At 42.2% G+C, this 24528-nt stretch overlaps 1 protein-coding gene across 8 annotated transcripts in view; it reads right to left on the reverse strand.

The window, feature by feature from the left end:
* Nucleotides 1-24528, reverse strand: part of CPNE4 (copine 4) — a 499753-nt gene that overhangs the window by 37476 nt on the left and 437749 nt on the right. For all 8 annotated transcript variants that reach the window (XM_027586338.2, XM_027586332.2, XM_027586339.2 and 5 more), the window contains 2 exons: nt 14395-14493; nt 2146-2232 (listed from right to left, as the gene is read on the reverse strand). In XM_027586338.2, coding sequence (XP_027442139.1) covers nt 2146-2232; nt 14395-14493 — 186 coding nt within the window. The remainder of the gene's footprint in view (nt 1-2145; nt 2233-14394; nt 14494-24528) is intronic.

Here is a 24528-nt window from a genome sequence, read left to right on the forward strand (position 1 = left end):
TGCAAGTGAGAGCAAGAGCACGAGCAGGCAGGGAGGGTCATAGGGAGAAGGAGAAGCAGACTTCCACTGGGCAGGGAGCCTGATGTGGGGTTCCATCCCAGGACCCCAGGATCATGACCTGAGCTGAAGGCAGATGTTTAACTGACTGAGCCGCCCAGGTGCCCCATGCTCCTGGCTTCCTTATGCAATGCTTTGCTTGAAGGTTGGGATACCCTACTATTGTCTGTATATCAAGGAAATAAGAACTTGGGAATGAGTTGAAGTAACATGGCCCCTGAGCACTAAACTATAAGATCAATTCATGGAGGATCAAAACAGACTTACGCACAGTCACCTAAAGGAGATAGACAACCACTGAAGTGGTTCATCTAGATAGTTTTTTCCTGCTTCCCTAGGCACAAGGATGCTTTGAATGTGCCTGGGATTTGATTGTTAGGTAAGATGACCAGAGATAACTGCCTTTGGAAGAAGAGTTTATTTTTTTTAAAATATGGACTTTTATTTTTAAAGATTTTATTTGTCAGAGAGAGAGAGAAAGAAAGAGAGAGAGAGAGAGAGAGAGCACAAGCAGGGAAAGCAGCAGGCAGAGGGAGAAACAGGCTCCCTGTGGAGCAAGGAGCCCGATGAAGGACTCAATCCCAGGACCCTGGGATCATGTCCTGGGCCGAAGGCAGATCCTTAACAAACTGAGCCACCCAGTCATCCCTAGAAGAAGAGTTTATTACTCACAACTCCTCAGAGGATAGGAAGCATGTCATACCACTCAGGGGCCACATGGGGAAGCACCAGGGTCAGTCAGAAGGCAGAAAGATTGAAAGGAAAGTGTGGGCGGAAATCTTTATTGTGTGTGTGTGTGTGTGTGTGTGTGTGTCTGTGTGTGTGTGTATGGGTGTGTGTTTGTGGTAAGGAATGAGTGGGGCAGGGTAAGCAGTTAAATTGTTTTAGTATTGGAGAGTCTGAATAATTTTTGTGGCTCTGGGCTATAGGGATGGTCTCTAATTATCTGAAGCCTGGACCCGGGGTCATACAGGACCACAGGAATATTGGCTCCATATGTGAGAGCTCCATAAAGGAGGTGGTTGGGGGTATGGGCTCTGGATTGGTTGGTCTGCATATCAAAGGTAGGCTCACAAGCAAGCTGTTTGCTATCTCCAGAAATTTAGCTAGCCCTGGGAGGCGCAGACCCTACGTGGGTCCACAAGGCTCCAAGATGTTAAAGCATCAAAAACTGTAGAAAATAAAAGACACAATTAATACAATGATTCCAGATGGCCAATCCCAATACACTATCCCCTAGTCCCACTGACTGGTTCAAGAGGTGGGCATATCCGTCTTTTCTTTCCTCTCGCTCTTGCTATGAGAGGATGTGTGCCCACAGCGCCTGGCAGCCATGGAGCGGCCAATCTGGGAGAAGGAACCTGACAAACACAGAGAGAAACTAGATGGCATTTAAGTCTTGTATGTTGGAGTCAAACAGGCATAGGTTAAAATCTCAGCTCTTAAACTTACCACATGTGTGACTAGTTACATGATCTCAGTTGACAACTGAAGTCTCAGGGTTAGGATACAAGCTAAACAGAATTCATCATCATTACTCTCACATAGTATATACTCAACCAGTGCCAGAGTTATTCTCAGATGTGACTTAAGAGATTTGATTATTAGCATGTAGGATTTTCTGTGAGGTTAGAGCCCTTCTGGGAGGAATTTCTAGGCCCTTGTGATCTTTCACCACTGCTTTGTGTTCATGGTACCATTCAGTATGGGTGAAGTGCCACATAGAAAGCACTGAACACCGTGACAAGCATACAATAGGGGCTCTGGAAATGTTGGCTTACCCTTTGGGGGGATCTCCCTCTGATGCTCTTCTGGACAGAGAGAGCTTGACATGTGACCAGGACTCCCCATCTTTGGGGGTATGACTGTCTTTGTGGAAGGGATGGTGGCATCGGGCCACCACAGCTCCAAGACCCCCCATGCTTACATTTCTCATTGCACATCCATTCATACATTGACTTTCTGATTTTTATTTTAAAACACACCACACCTCCTTGACATTCTCTCTCACTGACCATACAACCTGAGCTCTTCCTCCCAGACAGCCCTAGCTTCACACTCCTTGAAAGAGAGGGACTACATACATACCTTGCACTGATTCAAAATCACAATGCCTGAGTTCTTATAATTCTTCTTCTTGGCTTTGTACTTGGGGTTGATGCACTCCCACTGCACCTGCAACAAGAGAGCCTGCTCAGGAAGAAGGGGAGTGATTCAGTAAGACTAAGCCCCCAGGTGCTGCAGCAAATGGATCTGAGGGCTGACAAACGGTCTCTGTGTGATAATGCAGTTCAGAGGCATGGTTGAGTGCTATCCGATTGCCTGGTTTGAATCCTGATCCCACCAATTTCCAGCCATGCAACCCTTAGCAAATTACTTGATTCCTCTATGCCTTAGATATCTCCTCTGTAAAATGGAGGTGATAATTGTATCTATCTCAGGATTATTGTGAAGCTTTAGTAATTAATCCATGTAATACATTTAAAACAGTGCCTGGCACTTATGAATGCTTTCTATTAATAGGGTCAAATCAAGCAACAGAGAGAAGATGTCTGTAGACACGTTCCTAACACAAGTGTTGAGTCTTAGTGCCTAGGAAATGGCTTAAAATGTCAGAACACTGAGAGACATTGAATGCTGGCTACAGGAAGTTAGTGGGAATAATTATGAGTTTGCATAGACCCTCACTGAGAACTAAAAAATGAAGTGATACGTAACACAACGGTGACACAATAGATCTCCAAAGGGGATAGTATGAGAGCTGCCGGAGTGGCTTGGAACTGAGGAGGTAGCTGGGAACTAAGGGAGTGTCTAGGGGAAGAGATATCAACATTTTCAGGCCACAGAAGACTTCATGTGACAAAACCAACTACAAGTCAAACATCCAAGAGCCACTGAATGTTCCTGCCCACCATTCTGTGGGAACCAGATCCTTGAATTTCCACTCAGGAGACAAATTTTCACTTTCTCTCTGACAATTAGGAGTGTCTGAAAATAAAGCAGTTTCTGAGGCAGATGTGAGTGGGGTAGACTGATACAGCTTTGACCCCCATTGCTTCATTCCTCTCAGTGTTCATCCATTTGTGCAGGTCCCTCCACAATGATGATGAGCTTAGTCATGTGACTCGTTTTGGCCAATGGGACATTAGCAAAAGTAATATGAGCAGAGGACTAAAAAGTGCCTGTGCATTGGGGCTTGCCTTCTTCCTGCTGCTGGGGAGTTTTTACCATCATGTAAAAAAGCTGATCTCTGATCTCCTGGAGAATAAAAGAGTACACGGAGAAATGTCCCGGCCATCCCAGTTGCTGAGGCACAAATGCATGAGTGAGTTCAGTTGGCATCATGTAGAACAGAGAGGAGCTGCCCCAGGTGAACTCGGCCTAAACTGCCAACCCAGGGAACTGTGAGTAAATAATGATTGTTGTTTTCAGCTAGGAAGTTTTGGGGGTAATTTGTATCTCAGCAACAGATAACTGAGACCAGGAGTTTCTCAGTACTGGGGAAGTTCCACTAGGGGCTGAGCAACCACATAAGGGCTGGGAAGAAAGGAATCCTGTACTGGCTAAGGATCCTCTAAAACTCTTTTCATAAGAGGAAGGAACAAAAAAGAGGAAGGAAGGAAGGAAGGAAGGAAGATAGGAAGGGAGGGTGGGAGGAGAGGAGAGGAAGAAAGAAGAATCAAATTGAATCTGAAATCAAGACATCTCCAACTCTGTTGTTTTTTTTAAAGGCCTAATCTTTCCATCATGATGATGGTTGTCTTTTTTCCCTCTCTTAGCTTCTCTTCTCATTAGCTTTCCATGTGGATAGTGCTTGATAAACAAGAATTCTAGCTTGTCGCAAAGTGGATCTAGCATTTTCAGACAAAGCACCCCAAGTCCCTCCCAAACTGATCAAAACTGAAATTGCCTTTCCCCCAAATCTTCCTCTAATATCACTGTATGAACAAGTAGCATAGGGATTTACCTTACAGTTGGAAAGAAAAGATCCACAATTAGCTGCGATGATTCCTTTGTCACTTTCAATAATTTCTATTAACCTCAATTTCTTCAGTCAAGCAGGACATAACAAATGAAACTTCACATGAGTTAGATTTCAAGTTATCTGAAGAATTATAGTGATAATCCATGAAAAGTCTCCTCATTTCCATCTTGGGCTAAGGCGAACCAGTAGGGGAGGATTGGTGCCGCCAGACAAGGGCTCTAAGGAAGCTGAATCAGAACCCACAGGTACTTGGGGCTTTTATGCCCGTTGGGCGGGAAGTGGGTGCTGATGAACCAGGTCTAAGTATTGTGCATGTATGTTGGGATAAATGTTATTATAGGTTATTTGCTTTACATCTACAATCCCATTTAACTCTCCCCCAACTCCCTTTTAGAGGTGAAAGATGAGGCTCAGGTCTTATGGGTGGCAACTGGTGGAGATGGGATTTACCACATCAGTCTCACTTCAAAACCTGGCCTACTAACATAGCGCTTCCCCTAGAAGGGCCTTGGAGGGGCTCTCCTATTTGTTCTTGCAAGTTTCCTTTTTGGCCACCTCAAACTAAAGTTGTTCAAGAATGCCCCTGAGAATTAACCCAAGTTAATCAAGAATTTACCCTGCAGAACCATGACTCTCACAGGAAGGAGCTTAAAAGAAGATGGCTCCTCTTTTTTTTTTTTATAGCTTTATATTTTATTTTTTTTAATAATTTTTTATTGTTATGTTAATCACCATACATTACATCATTAGTTTTTGATGGAGTGTTCCATGATTCATTGTTTGTGCATAATACCCAGTGCTCCACGCAGAACGTGCCCTCTTTAATACCCATCACCAGGCTAACCCATCCCCCCACTCCCTCCCCTCTAGAACCCTCAGTTTGTTTTTCAGAGTCCATCGTCTCTAATGGTTCGTCTCCCCCTCCGACTTACACCCCTTCATTCTTCCCCTCCTGCTATCTTCTTCTTCTTTTTTTTTTTCTTAACATATAATGCATTATTTGTTTCCAGAAGTACAGATCCGTGATTCATCAGTCTTGTACAATTCATAGTGCTCACGATAGCACATACCCTCCCCAATGTCTATCACCCAGCCACCCCCTCCCACCCCCCACCACTCCAGCAACCCTCAGTTTGTTTCCTGAGATTAAGAATTCCTCATATCAGTGAGGTCATATGATACATGTCTTTCTCTGATTGACTTATTTCACTCAGCATAACACCCTCCAGTTCCATCCACGTCATTGCAAATGGCAAGATCTCATTCCTTTTGATGGCTGCATAATATTCCATTGTGTATATATACCACTTCTTCTTTATCCATTCATCTGTCAATGGACATCTGGGCTCTTTCCACAGTTTGGCTATTGTGGACATTGCTGCTATAAACATTGGGGTGCATGTGCCCCTTCGGATCCCTACATTTGTATCTTTGGGGTAAATACCCAGTAGTGCAATTGCTGGATCGTATGGTAGCTCTATTTTCAACTGTTTGAGGAACCTCCATACTGTTTTCCAGAGTGGTTGCACCAGCTTGCATTCCCACCAACAGTGTAGGAGGGTTCCCCTTTCTCCACATCCCCGCCAACATCTGTCGTTTCCTGACTTGTTAATTTTAGCCATTCTGACAGGTGTGAGGTGGTATCTCATTGAGGTTTTGATTTGGATTTCCCTGATGCCGAGCGATGTTGAGCACTTTTTCATGTGTCTGTTGGCCATTTGGATGTCTTCTTTGGAAAAATATCTGTTCATGTCTTCTGCCCATTTCTTGATTGGATTATTTGTTCTTTGGGTGTTGAGTTTGATAAGTTCTTTATAGATTTTGGATACTAGCCCTTTATCTGATATGTCATTTGCAAATATTTTCTCCCATTCTGTCGGTTGTCTTTTGGTTTTGTGGACTGTTTCTTTTGCTGTGCAAAAGCTTTTTATCTTGATGAAATCCCAATAGTTCATTTTTGCCCTGGCTTCCCTTGCCTTTGGCGATGTTTCTAGGAAGAAGTTGCTGTGGCTGAGGTCGAAGAGGTTGCTGCCTGTGTTCTCCTTTAGGATTTTGATGGACTCCTGTCTCACGTTTAGGTCTTTCAATCATTTCGAGTCTATTTTTGTGTGTGGTGTAAGGAAATGGTCCAGTTTCATTCTTCTGCATGTGGCTGTCCAGTTTTGCCAACACCATTTGTCGAAGAGACTGTCTTTTTTCCATTGGACATTCTTTCCTGCTTTGTCGAAGATGAGTTGACCATAGAGTTGAGGGTCCATTTTTGGGCTCTCGATTCTGTTCCATTGATCTATGTGTCTGTTTTTGTGCCAGTACCATATTGTCTTGATGATGACAGCTTTGTAAAAGAGCTGGAAGTCCGGAATTGTGATGCCGCCAGCTTTGCTTTTCTTTTTCAATATTCCTCTGGCTATTCGGGGTCTCTTCTGGTTCCATACAAATTTTAGGATTATTTGTTCCATTTCTTTGAAAAAGGTGGATGGTATTTTGATGCGGATTGCACTGAATGTGTAGATTGCTCTAGGTAGCACTGACATCTTCACAATGTTTGTTCTTCCAATCCACGAGCGTGGAACGTTTTTCCATTTCTTTGTGTCTTCTTCAATTTCTTTCATGAGTATTTTATAGTTTTCTGAGTACAGATCCTTTGCCTCTTTGGTTAAATTTAGTCCTAGGTATCTTATGGTTTGGGGTGCAATTGTAAATGGGATCGACTCCTTGATTTGTCTCTCTTTTGTCTTGTTGTTGGTGTATAGGAATGCCACTGATTTCTGTGCATTGATTTTATAGCCTGCTACTTGACTGAATTCCTGTATGAGTTCTAGCAGTTTTGGGGTGGAGTCTTTTGGGTGTCCACATACAGTATCATATCATCTGCAAAGAGTGAGAGTTTGACTTCCTCTTTGCCGATTTGGATGCCTTTGATTTCTTTTTGTTGTCTGATTGCTGTGGCTAGGACTTCTAATACTATGTTGAATAGCAGTGGTGAGAGTGGACATCCTTGCCACGTTCCTGACCTTAGAGAAAAAGCTCTCAGCTTTTCCCCATTGAGAATGATATTCGCTGTAGGTTTTTCATAGATGGCTTTTATGATATTGAGGTATGTAACCTCTATCCCTATACTCTGAAGAGTTTTGATCAAGAAAGGCTGCTGTCCTTTGTCAAACGCTTTTTCTGCATCTATTGAGAGGATCATATGATTCTTGTGCTTTCTTTTGTTAATGTATTGTATCACGTTGATTGATTTGCGGATGTTGAACCAGCCTTGCAGCCCAGGGATAAATCTCACTTGGTCATGGTGAATAATCCTTTTAATGTACTGTTGGATCCTATTGGCTAGTACTTTGGTGAGAATTTTTGCATCCCTGTTCATCAAGGATATTGGTCTGTAATTCTCCTTTTTGATGGGGTCTTTGTCTGGTTTTGGGATCAAGGTAATGCTGGCCTCATAAAATGAGTTTGGAAGTTTTCCTTCCATTTCTATTTTTTGGAACAGTTGCAGGAGAATAGGTATTAATTCTTCTTTAAAGTCTGATAGAATTCCCCTGGGAAGCCATCTGGCCCTGGGCTTTTGTTTGTTGGGAGATTTTTGATGACTGCCTCAATTTCCTTAGTGGTTATAGGTCTGTTCAGGTTTTCTATTTCTTCCTGGTTCAATTTTAGTAGTTGATACATCTCTAGGAATGCACCCATTTCTTCCAGGTTATCTAATTTGCTGGCATAGAGTTGCTCATAATATGTTCTTATAATTGTTTGTATTTCTTTGGTGTTGGTTGTGATCTCTCCTCTTTCATTCATGATTTTGTTGATTTGGGTCATTTCTCTTTTCTTTTTGATAAGTCTGGCCAGGGGTTTATCAATCTTGTTAATTCTTTCAAAGAACCAGCTCCTAGTTTCGTTGATCTGTTCTACTGTTCTTTTGGTTTCTATTTCATTGATTTCTGCTCTGATCTTTATTATTTCTCTTCTCCTGCTGGGTTTAGGCTTGATTTGCTGTTCTCTCTCCAGCTCCTTTAGGTGTAGGGTTAGGTTGTGTATTTGAGACCTTTCTTGTTTCTTGAGAAAGGCTTGTATTGCTATATACTTTCCTCTCAGGACTGCCTTTGCTATATCCCAAAGACTTTGAACAGTTGTGTTTTCATTTTCATTGGTTTCCATGAATTTTTTTAATTCTTCTTTAATTTCCTGGTTGACCCATTCATTCTTTAGTAGGATGCTCTTTAGCCTCCATGTATTTGAGTTCTTTCCAACTTTCCTCTTGTGATTGAGTTCTAGTTTCAAAGCATTGTGGTCTGAAAATATGCAGGGAATCATCCCAATCTTTTGGTACCGCTTGAGACCTGATTTGTGACCTAGGATGTGATCAATTCTGGAGAATGTTCCATGGGCACTAGAGAAGAATGTTTATTCTGTTGCTTTGGGATGGAATGTTCTGAATATGTCTGTAAAGTCCATTTGGTCCAGTGTTTCATTTAAAGTCTTTATTTCCTTGTTGATCTTTTGCTTAGATGATCTGTCCATTTCAGTCAGGGGGGTGTTAAAGTCCCCCACTATTATTGTATTGTTGTCAATGTGTTTCTTTGCTTTTGTTATTAATTGCCTTATATAATTGGCTGCTCCCACATTAGGGGCATAGATATTTACAACTGTTAGATCTTCTTGTTGGATAGATCCTTTAAGTAGGATATAGTGTTCTTCTTCATCTCTTATTACAGTCTTTGTTTTAAAATCTAATAGGGTTTCTCTAATAACTTCTAATAACTTCCACACTTTTTTCAAGCCCAGCTAGTATCTTTAAAGTCATGATTCTGAACTCTAGGTCCGACATCGTACTAATGTCACTATTTAGTAGGTCCCTGGCAGACGGTACTACCTCTTGTTCTTTTTGCTGAGGTGATTTTTTTCATCTTGTCATTTTGTCCAGAGGAGAACAGATAAATGAGAGAACAGAATGCTAACAGGTTAACAAGGTCTCCAGCAAATATACTCTATACAAATCAGAAAAGACCTGAAACCAGGGGACAAGAAAGGGAAAGAAAGAAGAGAAAAAAAAAAAAGGAAAAAGAAAAAGATAAAAACAAACAAAAACAGAACAAAACAAAAAAAACCAGAATATGATCAAATATGATCAGGCTAGTGCGTAGATCAGTGCCACACACTAGCTTTTGGGCATATTTTGGTCTGTTAGAAGAAAGTGCCTGCTAAAATTTTAAAGGAAGAAAGACTTATATATGTACAAAATAAGAGTTGATACAATGAAGGGATGGCAGATGACTGTAAAGATGAAAATTATAAAAGATTTTATAAAAGGACTTGATAAGAAGTTGTTTTTAAAAAGAAAAAAGAAGATTTAAAAAGAAAAAGAAAAAAGAAAAAAAAAAGGGAGAGAATGTGATCAGGCAGGAGACTAGAACAAAGCCATACACTAGTGATTTAGGGTATATTTTGTTCTGTTAGAAGAAATTGTATCTCAAAATTTTAAAGAGAGAACAACTTATATATATATGCGAAAAATAAGGGTAACTACTATGAAGGGATAAAAATATGACTCTAAAAATGAAAAATAAAAAATGTTTTTTTTAAAAAAGGGATTGATAAGATGTTGTTTGAAAAAGGGAAAAAGAAAAATTGAAAAAAAAAACAGTTAAAAAATTAACTTTGAAAAACCAATGAATTATGGTAAACAAGCCATGAATTCTATGTGCAGTATTCCCCTAGCGCTGGAGTTCTCCCGTTCTCCTTCATCGGTAAACTTGGTCTTGGCTTGCTGGCTGTTCGTGCTGATCTTCTGGGGGAGGGGCCTGTTGCTGTGGTTCCCAAATGTCTTTGCCGGGGGCGGAATTGCCCCGCCCTGTGAGTCCGGGCTAAGCAAGCTGCTCGGGTTTGCTCTCAGGAGCTTTCGTTCCCTGCAAGCTCTCAGTACAGCTTTGGAGGACCAGGGTGAAAATGGTGGCCTGCCAATCTCCACCCGGAGGAGCTGAGAACTCGGGGCCCCGCTCCTCAGTGCGCCCCCAGAGAAAAGCAGTCACTCCCGTCTCCCCGGTCTCCGGCCGCACTCCGTGCTCACCCGGCCTGTGACCGAGCGTTTCTATGTCTGGCACCCGACCCCGTGTGGAGTCTCCAAACCCAGCAGATCCCTGCTGTGCGCTCCCGCGCCGCTCCTCCCCGGGGAGGAAGGGGAGTCTCCCTGGATCTGCCGCTTGTTGGGTCCCTGCTGGAGGAGCAGTGGCCCGACTGTGCCACGGATCACGGTTTATGGCAACCCCGAGCTGAGAGACCGCGCCTCGGCTCAGTCTCTGCAGCCGGCTTCCCTGCTCCGATACCTGGGAGCTCTGCCGCACTCAGGTACCCCCGGTCTTTCTGTGACCCCGAGGATCCCGAGACCACTCTGTCCCGTGAGGGTTCCACCTCCCGCTTAGCCACTGGAGTGACGTCACTCAGCGGAGCTGACTTCTAAAAGTTCCGATTTTGTGCTCTGCAGCAGAAGCGGCCGACGGGGGCCCCCTCCCCCGCCGTCTATCCTTCCGAATATCGCCTCGGATTCACTTCTCCGCAACGTCCTACCTTCCAGAAAGTGGTCGCTTTTCTGTTCAGAGTGTTGTTATTATTCTTATCTTTGATCTCCTGTTGAGTTCGTAGGTGTTCAGAATGGTTTGATCCCTATTCAGCTGAATTCCTGAGATCAGACGAAATCCACGTCTCCTACTCCTCCGCCATCTTGCTCCGCCCCCCCATGGCTCCTCTTTTTGTCTCTGTTTCTACTTACTGAGTTTCCTCAGTTCCAGCTTCCTCTATCCTCCCTCCCTATCCTCCATTCTCTTGACATTAACCACCTGTTTGTTGATGGCTCCAAAATACATCCCCAGGTAGGCCTCTCCTCCAGTTTCCCCAGCCCCATTCTTGAACTTTCCTTACAAACTGGACCTCCCTGAAACAAGACTTCCTTACTCAAGAAATGGCACCAACGTTTACTCATCTATCCCCCTCACACCCAAACTCCCAACACGTCTTGTAGCTCTTGTCTCCAAAATCCATCTTAAATCACTCCACTTCTCTCCACCTCCATCATCACTTTTTGAACCTAAGTCATTATCACCTCTTGTCTTGCCTACAGTAGTAGCTTCCTGACAGATCTGTTTCACTGTCTTCTCTCACTATAATGAATTATCTACACGGTGGTCAGAGTCATTTTTTAAAAAGTTAAAACCAGTCATGTCATTCTCTGGCTTGGACCTCTTTGCACCATTGTCCAGGAGAACTTTCTGCAATGATGGAAGTATTCTATATCTGTACAAACAATATTGAAGCCACATGAGGCTAAGGAGCAGTTGGAGTGTGGCTTGTGTGGCTGAGGAATTGAAATTGAAACTTAATTTTAATTAATTAAAAGTAAGACTAAAACACTCACATGTAGCTAGTGGCTCCTATCCTGGTGAGCACAAAACTGTCTCTTACCACATTTAGAAGAAAATCCATACTCCTTTCTTCGAGCTATTAGAATGTGCTTTTCTTGGCCCCTGCCTCTGTCTTTGAGCATATCCCATCCACCCTCTCTGCTCCAGATACACTGGTCTCTCTCCACATCCTTAATCACACCAAGCTCTTTCCTCACTCAGGACTGAGGAATGCTATTCCCTCAGCCTACATGCTTTTCCCTTGCTTTTTACATGGCTGGCTTCTTTTCATTGTTAAGGGACTCAAATTAATTATTTAAGTTTATCTTTCCAATACCACACCTTTATACTAAACTTTTTCAGTTTTTTTTAAAGATTTTGTTTATTTATTTGTGTGTGAGAGAGCGCATAAGCAGGGGGAGCGGCAGACAGAGGGAGAAGCAGGCTCCCTGCTGAGCAAGGAGCCCGCTGTGGGACTCGAACCCAGGACCCTGGGATCATGACCTGAGCTGAAGGCAGATGCTTAACCGACTAAGCCACCCAGGCATCCCAAAACTTGTTCAGTTTTTTTATAGCATTTGTCAAAAGCTGTAATTACATTTTTATTTTTTATTTGATTCATGTTTATATTCTACTCTGATGCACAGTCATGACACACGTAGAACTTGGCACTTAGTAGGTGTTCTGTAATAAATACTAGTAGAATCAATAAATAAGAGAACATTTCCTATAGTGCATATGTGCCCATATGGGGCTGAGTGATTGGACTAAATGAAAACTTTCTGGTATCTCAGTGATACAGAAAAGTACATAGCATATGATTCATTTCCTCAGTGGAACTTAAAGATTCATTTCTGTTTGTTTGAAAGCATTAGACTTTGGTGCTCTTCACTTATAATATATGCTATAATTTTACTTGTACTACTCTCTTAGGAACCTAAAGATGAAATGTTTCCCACATTTATTGATTTGGCTATTTCTTCTTGTAGAGGAGAACAAGGCACAACTTTGTGAAACTTTTTAGAACTCTAATACGTGGTATTGATAACTCATTAATTTATTAGCTCAGTAGGGCCTGGTTCAACAGAAAATTTCTTCTCTGGCTATCTTGTTATCCTGGGTGTGACTTCACTTGCAATTTAGTGTTGGGTTTTTTTTTTTTAATATTTTATTTATTTGAGAAAGAGAGAGAGCACAAGAGAATGGAAGAGGGAGAGGGAGAAGCAGACTCCTTGCTGGGCAGGGAGCCTGACGTGGGGCTTGATCCCAGGACCACATGAGATGTGGTCAAATCCCTGGGATCATGACCTGAGTCAAAGGCAGACACTTAACTGACAGAGCCACCCAGGCGCCCCAATTCAGTGTTGGTTTTGACCGTGGCCTTGAACCGCTGCATGCTTGCTCGTGGTGAATGTCTTTGCATGTTACACAAGTTGTTTGCAATCCTGAATATTTAATAGAGCATATACAACAGGCTTTGTGGGAACTACGTGGAAAATTGCCCTTGATTTTCTAGACCAAATATAAGTACTTGACAAATGGTCTGATTCAGATTAAGCTTCCAGTTCTAAAGAATGTTTATTCCCATCCAATCTAGGTATATCTTGACCTTATATCTGAACGAAGAGACATGAAAAATGATTTGTGACATCCTCTGTAATCAGCACTTCTGACCAGGTCAGGTATAGGATCTTATCTCTAAGGGAAAGACCTTTCTCAGAGCCACTGAATGCTCAGCTGTCACTCTTTTCTGTTCCATGGGGACAGTGGGCCCCAGAGTAAGAAGGTCAGGTATTTTGGTTTTGAGTTCCCCTGAGGCAAGTAAGTAGTTCATTTGGGAGGTAATACCAGGAAGCACCAGTTGAGGAGTGGGGCATTGAGATGTGCAGGCTGTCAAAGAGGTGTGCAAGTCAGTTACCACTGTGGGCAACCAGGGCCGATTCCTGCTGGGGAGCTCTAGGAAACTGCATAGAGGACACACTCAGAGTTCTGCCCCCTGCAGGGCAAGAGAGCTGGAGTATTTATACTTCACCCCCTATTAGTTACTTGTTGAGGGCTGCTCCCTGGAAGGAGCTACACCTCCCCTCATACTTCAGCCTGCTGTGGGCATAGGCAGAACAGGCTCCAGTCACCAGAGAAAGCCCATAGGCAAAGAGATACAGGTTTTATGGCTAGAAATTGGACAGGTAAACAATGAACAGGTAAAGAACAGCAGTTACATGGTTAGGGTCCATGTCCATGTCTATAAATTTATAGATATGTGAATGTATGTGTGTCTGAGAGAAATGGAGAGGAGGTTTAGGTTTCTGTGTGATGCGATGAAATCCCTATATGCCCCTGTTACGTACTAGTGTTTGGGTCCATGTCTCAGTATCCAGTGCATTGAGTAAAATGGTGGAGCCAAATTAAAATCTAGTGGCCAGAATGAATATTTGGAGGAACCCAATAATTTTTCCAAAGTAGTGAATGTGTAATTAATGTTGCCAAGTCATGGAAAGAATAGTACTACCATAAGCAGATATTTGGGAAGTGCTAGCTACATGCTAGACACTCTGCTCAGTGCCTACCACGGATTATCTCATTTAATCTTCACGAAGTTCTATTAGGTAGGTACACTTACCACCTTCATTTTTAAGTGAGAAAACTGAGCCACAGAGAAGTTAAGTCACTTATCCAGGACTCCACAGCTAAAGGAAATTAGAAATATTCTCCTCTGACCTCTCTGTTTTACTGATAGAGAAACTGCACCACACTGGGGCAGTGTCATTTCCAAGGTCATACTAGTTACTTTGGTCGGGTTAGTAGTAGAATCTAGGTACTCAAATCCCACCATGTTTCCTACTTGTCACATTTAATCAAATATTGATATCTCTTCTCTAGGTGTTCCATGTGTAGTGGGTGCTAAGGACACACCATGAGAGAAGCGTCTGGGCGAAATATCATGTGTGGTTTACCACCTACCTGTTTGCCTTCCATTGCTCCTCTCATCTCCTTGAATGTCGATGTGAATTCTCCAATGAAGTCGTGTTTGCCATTGGAGTCCCAGTCCCACACTATGCACTGTAAGAGGAAAGAAGTATCTTATAAAAAAAAACAACAAGTCAAGAATGCATCCACAGTAGCTGACGGCATTGTGAACTTTATGAGGAAGAACTGATGAAAGATGCCTGGTCTAGATGCCACAATCCTAGAGTGTGGCATGTGGGATGTAGTATGCCTTTGGTTTCTATAGTTTTTTTTTTTAATTAAGTTTTAAATTTAATTTAATTTTTTAATTTTTTAAAAATTTTATTTATTTATTTGACAGAGAGAGCACAAGCATGACCAGTGGGGAGGGGCAGAGGGAAAGGGAGAAGCAGACTCTCCTCTAAGCAGGGAGGCCAACAGGGGTGGGGCTCAATTCCAAGACGCAGAGATCATGACCTGAGACGAAGGCGAACACTTAACCAATTGAGCCATCCAGGCGCCTCTTTTTGAAGGCATCTTGAAGAAAAACGCATTTCTCAACTTTTGCTTTCTCTTTCAATGTGGAATCTATGGTAGATAATTCTTTTGCTTGGAAAACATATTAATAACTCCTTCGGTTATGAAGGAGATTGTATTAGAATAAATCAAAATGGAGGAGGTTAAGATAAAGGGAGCTCCACTGCTCTGCTGAATAAAGTAATGTCAAGTTGAGTTTTCCCTTTGCAACTAGAGACATAAACCAGGGGTGTGGGTTGAGAGGAAGTTTGGCAAGGATTCATCAGAGGGCTGAAGATGGGCCTGATATTGGAGTAGGAAGAGGTAAGAGACAAGTAAGGAACTTTGGAAACTGTGAGGTCTAAATTTCAAGGTCAAGTCATTTGGATATCTCTCCCCTCATGTGTCTTCTCTACTTCCTCCTCTCCTGTTATCCCTGAGACTCTAGTAAATCTGCCACCCATAACAACATTTTGCTGGTTGTGACTCGGAGAATAAAGGTGAGGGGCTATGTCCATGTTTTGGGACAAGCAGATGGGACAGCAGTGTGATATCGTCCATAGGGATTAAAACTGAGGGAGCAGGGCTGTGGAGAGAGAGCCGGACAGATGACTCCTAGGAGTGGAACCCCACAGAAACACTGGGGAGGTGTCAACTTCTGCAGTACATGGAAGTAGAACTCAAGATATCTAGATTTTGAAATGAATCTTTGACTCCAGGAAGTTGGAGAATTACAAATAACATTCAGTTGAAACCATTCAATTTATGCTTTTTTGGTCATTACATGTTTACTCAATTGGTAGATGCTAAAAGTAAACTACTAATAGGATCTGCTACATCAATCTGAGTCTCTAAGTGAGCGAAATGTGCAGCAGAGTCCCCAGGTGACCCAGGATGGACATTTGTATCTATAAGAAATAAATCACTGCCGTTCTTAGCCACTGAGATTGCTACCACATAACCCAGTCTGAGAACGATTTAAGTACTTAAAGCGCTGTCATAGGAAAAGGTATTTCAATTTACTTTGTCTGACTCCAAAAGGGGGAGAACAAATTTTGTGAGGAAGTTGCAAAGAAATAACAAAAAAAGTATTTCTCAGGAATTACACCTGTCCAGAAATAAAGTCATCTGTTTGTGTAAGAGTGAGTGTTTCATTGTTGGAAATGTTTAAGAAGAAACTGCAGGACTACGCCCCAAAAATGTGGTAGAGAAAGTCAAGTAGACAATGTTATAGAGGATTTGGTGGGATGTTCTTTGAGTTTTCCTCTAACTTGGAGATGCTAAGATTAGTTGGAGTTATATAGGTTGCAAAATAACGTCAATGAAAGGCTTAGCTCTTTCTGGTTGAAATGCTAAGCACTGCAATGTTTGGTAGGAATGATGAGAACCCCCTTTTTAATTCAAAGTAGGACGAAGTTCTTCCTCATTTATTCCAATGGATGATGGAACCAATCAATGATTTATCCATTTGGAAAAATGGCTCAGAATGTGCATTGTAAATATCACGTTGTTGAACACTGTCCATTGATCTGCAGTCACTAACAACCAGGGGTTTTTCTCTTTGTTTGCCAGTCCCTCCTTACTGCCTCTCCCTCTTTACACACGTATGACCTGGGCCTGGACACAGAAAGAAGGGTGGTTCTTGGGACCCTGTCTTTAAGGCTCCTAACTTTGCCTGGTAGTAAATACAGCCCTGAGACACCTGAGGCTGACACTCAGATAGTCTTCTACCTTGAAGGAGCAGATAAAGAGACAAAGGGGGCAAAAGCACAGGAGAGAAAAGAAGTGGAAGCAGCCTTTTCAACACTCTTCTGCATTGGAGAAGAGGTTGAATCCCCTTCCTCCTGCCTCCCTAGTCCTAGTGGAATATAGAAAAAGCAAGAGGGGATGTACAGAGTACTTCAGCTTGTCGCGAAATCTTAGGCAAAAACCACATGTCACTCCTTTTTTGCCCACTATTAGATGTCCCCTCATGCTGTAGTTAGTAACTTTCCCTCCTTCTCCCTGCCAGGCACAACATTCAGGACATTTGTAATGTGCTATCTCTCAGGGGCAGAGAGAGAGTGACCATGGACTCTCCACAGGCTGGAGGAGGAGTCAGTCTTGATAGGACTCTAGTCCTGCCCCCCACCCCCCCAGGGGCAGGCCCTGTCGCTTACATGGGCCCTGCTTCTTCGATTGGCTAGCATTTCTCATTACGGCAGATGCAGAAGTCTGTTTTGACCTTTCTCAGAAGGGACCCTAAAGGAAGGCAGACACAGTGAAGCAGAAAAACAAAAACACTTTTTCCGTCTCTCTGTGCCATGAAGCTGACTTGTGACAGCTCTGATGTGGTTGAGAGAGGAACACATTTTGGTGAAAAGTAAACAGATTGGCTGCCCTGTAGAAAAACTGAAACTGAGGCAGGGTTCTTGGTGTGAATCAATAAGGAAGCCTTGACAGATCTGTGAGAGATCAGCAGCTGGAAACTCTCTGTGAGCCAGAAGTCTTCTCAAGTTCCTGCATCTCACAGCAGAGTGTAGTATGCAGTCTTACCAGGTCTGAGCTCCACAGAGGGTCCAATCAACTCCCTCATTTTACAGAGAAAGCCATGATGGCAGAGAAGTGAAGTGACTTCTGTGAGTTCACCCAGTGCGGGGCTGGGACTAAAATCCAGGTTTCCCACCTCCCTGATTTCACAGCTACCACACAAATAGCAAATTATCATAATTAAACCATATATAGTGCTTACTGTGTACCAGATGTTGTTCTGAGCATTTATTATATATATATATATTTACTTTATATATGAAAAAATATATATATCAGCTCATTTAATCCCCAGAACAATTTAGTGTTATGCTCATTTTATGGATGAGGAAACAGAGGCACAGAGAAGTAAAGTAAGTTTCCCAAGACCACTCAGCTAACATTAGATAATCTTTGAACTAAAAGAAGTTCATAGCTTTTCTTAACTGGTCATCTTTTCTGAACCCGTGCCATTTGGTTTATGATCTTTAATCCTTTATGGTAACCTTGATATGACAATACTATTATTACCAGTCATAGGTAATTGCCACTCCCAGGCTTAAAGAGATTAAGTGACTTGACTGGACACCTAGAAAGTGACAAGGATGGATTTGAATCCAGGTGTCTGGTGCCATAGCTGATACATTTTCAAATATACCATATTGCCTCTTAATGGAAGCAGAAGTTCAGAATCGAGGTCTTAATTTGCTCTGTGTAAAATAACCCATTCTGTGATTGAAACTATAAACTATTAAGATTCCCTGAAACTCAATGAACGCACCAAGCAACAGAGAGAAAATGTTCACTGAACCCATGCAAGAGGCTGCCCAGACAGTAGTGTGTGCATGGTCTCTGGGTCTCTTTAGCTCTGTCTGTGAACTGCATAGATAGATGTGTCTTGAGAGTTTGCATTACTCCATCCTCTTCTTATTTTACATTTGCATGGAACCCATTATAAGAAAGGTATGCCAACTTATTGTTCATTATCCTTTTGTGATGGTCAGTTTTATGCGTCAACTTGGCTAGGCTACAGTACTTTTATTTAATCAAACACTAATTTAGGTGTTGCAGGGAATTATTTTACAGACACAGTTGATCAGTTAATAATCAGTTGACTTTAAAATAAAGGAGATTTTGTGGTTCCATATGAATTTTAGGATTGTTTTTCTATTTCTGTAAAAAAAATGCCATTGGGATTTTGATGGAGAGAACATTGAATCTGTAGACCACTTGGAGGAGTATGGATATTTTGAATGATATTAAGTCTTCCAATACATGAACACGCAATGTCTTTCCATTTATTTGTGTCTCCTTTAATTTGTTTAGGTGAAGCAGAATTTGCTGTCAAGTTTCTCCTGGCTCCTTAGTCATACCATCCCCTTAAGCTTCCATTGCAATCTATTTATAACTGCTCTAACATCTCCAACTACATGGTCATCACTGGCCTACATCCATGACTTGAAGGAAACCTCTGAACACTCAGATTTTTTATCAGGGTTTAGCACAATTCTTGGGCACAAGTAAAAACTCAGATAAATATTTGATAAGTGAATGAAAAAGGTCTCTCTCCCTGAATCAAGTTGATGGCAGTTCTCTGAGTGGTTGGTCCTGTCTACACTGGAAAGGGAAAGGAAGATATTGCATTCATCTCATTGATTTTTACTAAAGGAGACACTTGAACCAGAAAATAAGCTTTGGTGGTTGTAGACATAGGTGTAGGAATGCAGAAATGGGATTACGGACATAATTTAAGGATTGTAGTCACAGGTGCTAGGAGCTGGGAAGCAGAAGAGCTAAATCCTAGTCTGACCTCTGCGGGTAGTGCCGTGAGACCTCGGGAAGGCTTCTCAACCTCTGTGCCTTGGTTTCCTTATCTATAAAATGGGTGTCTGGGGAATGAGAATTGAAAGGAATGTGAAGTTCCTTTCCAATCCAGAACTCCCTAGTTACATGACATTGCATCTTTATTCCTTTTCCAACCTTCTGTTCCAAAGTCTGAGACTATCATATTAAAGCAATACAATTCTTAATTAACTATTAATACCTGGTTAATTTAACAATACTCTCTTTGCTCTCTTTTGCTAGGTATATTTATACACCTTGGAGAGCTAAAAGTCCATTGTTCATTGTCTCATGGTGATCCTCACAAAAGCCACCCCGCCCCAGGGAGAAAACGGGTCCATTTTTACAGATGATGATCCTAAAATATAATAAAACAACTGAAGGTAACTTATTCCCAAGTGCAGAGCTAGCAAGAGTTGAATGAGACCCTGAACCTGGCTTCATTTCTCTACATCCAGGGCCCTTGTCATTATACCACATCGCTTCACAATATACTTCTGCCAGGTGCCTTTCCAATGGACAGCTTATTTTTTTCTTTGCTTTGCTTTGCTTTGCTTTGCTTTCTTTCTTTTTTTTTTAAGTAATCAACTAATTCATGATATCTGACCTCTCTCAGGGAAGAATACACTTATATACATTTTTAATGTTCTCTTTGATAATAAGAACTCTTTAAAATTGCCCAGCATGATTAACCCAGGAGGGGTCTTACTGGGTTCATTTAAAGGTGGAATTTTAAATTGAGACCATCAAAATTAAATGCTAACAATGTAGAAACCAGACTGTGCTCTCATATCACTCAGTCTAGATCAGTTTTCTAATTGCAGCTTTTAGGAAATCAGGCAATATTCTATCACTTTATGGGGCTTTTAGGCAAATACATGCAATCATATTTCAAGACAGCCATGATTAGGGATTTGTGAGAATTTCACCCATAATTTAATGTTTGGGATGACTTCTTTTTTATAAAAATGCATTGACAACCCTTAACACAAAATTGGTTTAGTGGTTTATACAGCACTCTAAATATCTACAAAAAGAACATTAAATATATATTTGTTTATTTGATGGTTGTGACTTGCACAGACAGACCTTGGCTGGGTATGTCCATGGGGAGAGGATCCAAGCTCCCTTGATTATCTTTTAATCACTTTATTGTGATTGCTTACTGCAGATCTGGCAATAACTATCTGACATTGACCCAGCTGTTAGGATAAGAGTTAAAAGTAGCTCCTCCATTGTGACATGAATACTCTGATTTGGACTTCTGAGTTTGGCAGGGCAGAGTGCTACATGGAGTAAAGACAGAGAGCTTCACAGCAAAGCAGAGCCTGAAGCTGGGTGCAGCTGAATGGTTATATGTAGGATCTAGATGGAGAGGAGAGGCCTCAGCCATGTCCATCTCTAGGAGCCACCTTTGCTGGAATGGTGGGCAGGACTAGTGGAAATTTGTCTGTATGACAGTCCAACTATCTTCTGAGGGCCTCGATCTAAGGTGAGCAGAGAGTAGGCTGGGTCTCTCAATCTGAGGGACTCAATCTAAGGTGAGGAGAGAGATATGGGTCCAGGAGCAAAGAATTGGATTTTGCAGGAGTGGGGCAAGGCTGAGTAGAGTCTGATGACAATCACTCAGGTTTTTCTACAGGCTTTGCCCCTGGGGATTCATGTCTGTGTTCTCCCAGGGAGGGGGCTTTCAGTAAAAAGGCAGCCTGAAAGAGCAGTTTTCACAAAATACCAGGGTTTTATGTAGGCCAAGAGAACAGAGAGAGTGGTTCTGATGCACTGAGAGTACCAGAATGCAGTCGCAGGGACTCAGGTGCACCTCCACGCAGGGGAGGTGTTGCTTGGAGCTGGGGGAGGAGGGATAATGGGAACAGCAACAGCAGCAGAGAGAAAATGGTGCTGGAATCTTTGGGATCCATGGAATAAGATCTGCCTTGGCTTGTGGTTAATGCTTCTCATCCTGTGAAAGTGGAGAAGGGCCTTCAGCGGGCTTCAGGGGTAGCAGAAGCAGGAGACAATGCACCAAAGGAGGGTGGAGGGCATGGCCCACGCCATGAGGTAGCTGAAATGACTTGTGGGTGAGGGTATGCAAGAACCTGCTTGAAATTTTCTTTTGAAGGGTGAACTTTAAAGTGGAGGGGAGAGAGGTCAGAGGTCTTGCCTCAGCTGATGAAGCAAGACCTTGTAAAATGTAGGGCCTAGTGCCCGTCTTTTAAAAAAAAAAAATCTATACTAAATATTGGGTATGCTGGCATGTTTTAATTCCCGTGTGGACCCTATAAATGACACCGTGCATAGTCAACCACCATCTGTTTTCCCTGCCTGGTCTGCCCTCACTCACTGATCCCCACCTCAAGAGGAAACACAGAGCATCTGGGACATGAAGTCTAGATACAGTGAGGGAGTGCTCTGTGTTCCTTTTCAGTACTATATGTCCAGAATGATGCGGCTTCCTCTAATCCTGAAATTTAGACCAGGTGCTTAGTGGGAGGAAGATCCCAAAGCATGAGTTCCCCTTGTAGACTCGGGTCAGTGCCATCTAACTCAATCTGCTTTTTTGGTTCTAGACTCTCTTGCTGTCAACTGCTGCTTTTTCTTCCAAATCTGCTCTCAATTTATACTTTGCATTTGTCTCACTACATTTCTAGTAATCAGGCCAAACTGCCTTTTCCAAAATTAGAGAGTTGGTTGAAGATGTAATGACCCCCAGGGGAGGGAATACCTTGACCTTGGGGGTAACGTGCTAGTGGTTTGATAAGGGGAGAAATGGCAGCACTCTTGGAATCATTCATAATTTGATTCAAATCTCTTCCCTTTCCCTGGACAACTGTGTAATCATCCCCAAATCACTTTGCCTTTTCCTACCCAGTCTATTCATCTGTAAGGTAGGGATGATAAGTCCTCTCTATTCACTAGGTTGTTGCAAGAATTTATTTGACACATATATATTATTTATCACCTACCATGGACCAGAGATTATGCTGGCAATGGGTATAAAGAGATGAAAGACTATCTCCTGCCCTCAAGGTGCTGACAACTTAGTGCAGGAGATGCACTTGCAAATAGATAACACAGTGGACATGCCAAAACTGGGGGGTTGTGCCAAGGATTGTCACCATGGACAGTCAGGAAGGCTTCCAAGAGCAAATAAGAAAATAGCACCTGCTAAGCGGCATATGCAAGTATAAGAGCTCTTTGATTTATTTATACAGAAGGATAAATGGCTAAAAGCAGATCCTTTTCTGAGCATAAAGTAAGGACAGATAGAGCAGAAGAGCACTCTGTGTGCCTGCAGGGACAACTGGAGGACACATAGCTACTTTCTCCTTCCTCTTGTTTACCCTTGTTTACCCTTGAGCCTGCACGGGACTGGAATGTAATCTGCCCAGTTGAGTCTCTTGTCTCCCTCATGTTACATGGTCCAGAGACACTGCAAGCATCTCAGAGCACTTCCCTGCAGGAACTTGTGCTATGCCATGATGAATGCTCCAGGATATGATGACGGAGATGTGGTGGTGAAAAAGGACAGATCTGGGAAAGCACAGAGGTGGGTCCTGGCGTGGCCTCTGATGCTAGCCAGCTAGGAGACATTAAGCAGGTCATTCTTTCTCTCTGGGCCTCAGTCCTCTTCTGCAAAATGACTGGCTTGCATTAAAGGAACAGTGATAAGAAAATGTTATGCCTAAGGATTTAGTATGCCTAAGGAAAGCTTTTTAAATTTCAGATTCCTAGGCCCTATCAGAGATTCTGATTCAGTTTTCTGGGGAGGGTCCCAAGAATCTGCCTTCAAAACAAGCATGTTGCCAGTTTGCATGCATGTGGCCTCTGGACACTTTGAGAAGCAATAGACAGAAAATCCAGGAGTCTGGGATGACAGTGGCAATAGTTATGTTTACATCCTGGCTCACACCGTCTTCTTCAATCCAATGAGAAACCTGACCACAAACAGAAAGTAACATTCAAGAGCCATCCTGACTCCTTAATGATCATGCAATGCAGCACTGCTCTAAGCAGGCAAGCAACATTCTCAAATGTTACATTCATGAGAGTTGGACTGAGAGATTCCCAGGAGGGAAGAGTGATGCGCATGTTGGCTTTATCTTGCAGCTTACACATCTCCTTTTCTGGACTGCAGCCAATCCCTGGGGACATTCCACAACGAAGTATGTCACTCTTGGAAGCTTTCATTGGAGATTTATGGCTTTGGGAGGCTTGGTTAGCTCAGATAAGCTTCAGAGGCTCCCAAATGCTTGTCCAAACCTCTTTAACTTCACACCTCGCTACTCTTTAGGAAGATTGAAGCTCCCATGGTTGTGTGGGCACAGTGAAGAGGCAGGCTTTGACAGTGACTTATGCCTCAAGCTTTCAACAAGAGCTCTATCTTCACGATCAAAGTCACTCTGAATTGGTTCAACCTGTACCACTCTTTTTTACCACCAAATTTACAGGTGTAAGATCTGTCTGAGAAGCTGATAGTCAATCAGGGGCTGATGGGTGTTGGACTCAGGAAACTTCCTTATGTGAATTGCAAATATGAACACAATCTCTACTCAATGCACAGATATTCAATAATATAAGTCAGCCTAGTAGGCTGTTGGAGTATGATGCATACTATCCTTAACATGTAATGAAGTATGGTTCTCCTTGAGGAGTTCTAAGGACCTCCTTCGTACTCTCTTGGCTCCCAGTCTCTTTCTTTTCTATATCTTTACCTCCTCTGTATATTTCCTGAAACAGTGCAGATGAATCTGATATATTTGATAATAGGAGATTGAAAAAGTGACTATGGATTTTGTTTTTCTTATTTTATTTTATTTTTTTGATTCATTATCACACCTCTACTGAGTATCTACACTGTCAGGAAATGAGCTAGGTGCAATACATAGAGCAATGAATGGTAAAGATAGATGAATTAATTTTTACTCACATAAAGCTTACAGTCTAGTCATAAAAACAGACATTAATCCCATATGGAAAAAGTGTAAAATTAAGGACTCAGTTGGGTAAATGAATGAGTGAATGAAACAAACATGTGAATGGCATCTTTCATACAAGAATCTTGGAACACTTTGCACAAATGGTAAGCAACAATTCCCTACTAATGTTTTGGAGGATCTGTAGGAACTGATACAGAATTTAGACTTTAGATTAGGAATATAATCTATTTCATTTAGAATTTAGATTAGTTATATAACCTATAACATCATAACTTTATAACCTCAGGGTTTTAAGACAGAAAGGCCATTTCAGGGCTCAAGAGTCTGAGACACTGTATCCACAATA

Source organism: Zalophus californianus, chromosome 1, assembly GCF_009762305.2.
Source record: "Zalophus californianus isolate mZalCal1 chromosome 1, mZalCal1.pri.v2, whole genome shotgun sequence".
Lineage (NCBI taxonomy): Eukaryota > Metazoa > Chordata > Mammalia > Carnivora > Otariidae > Zalophus > Zalophus californianus.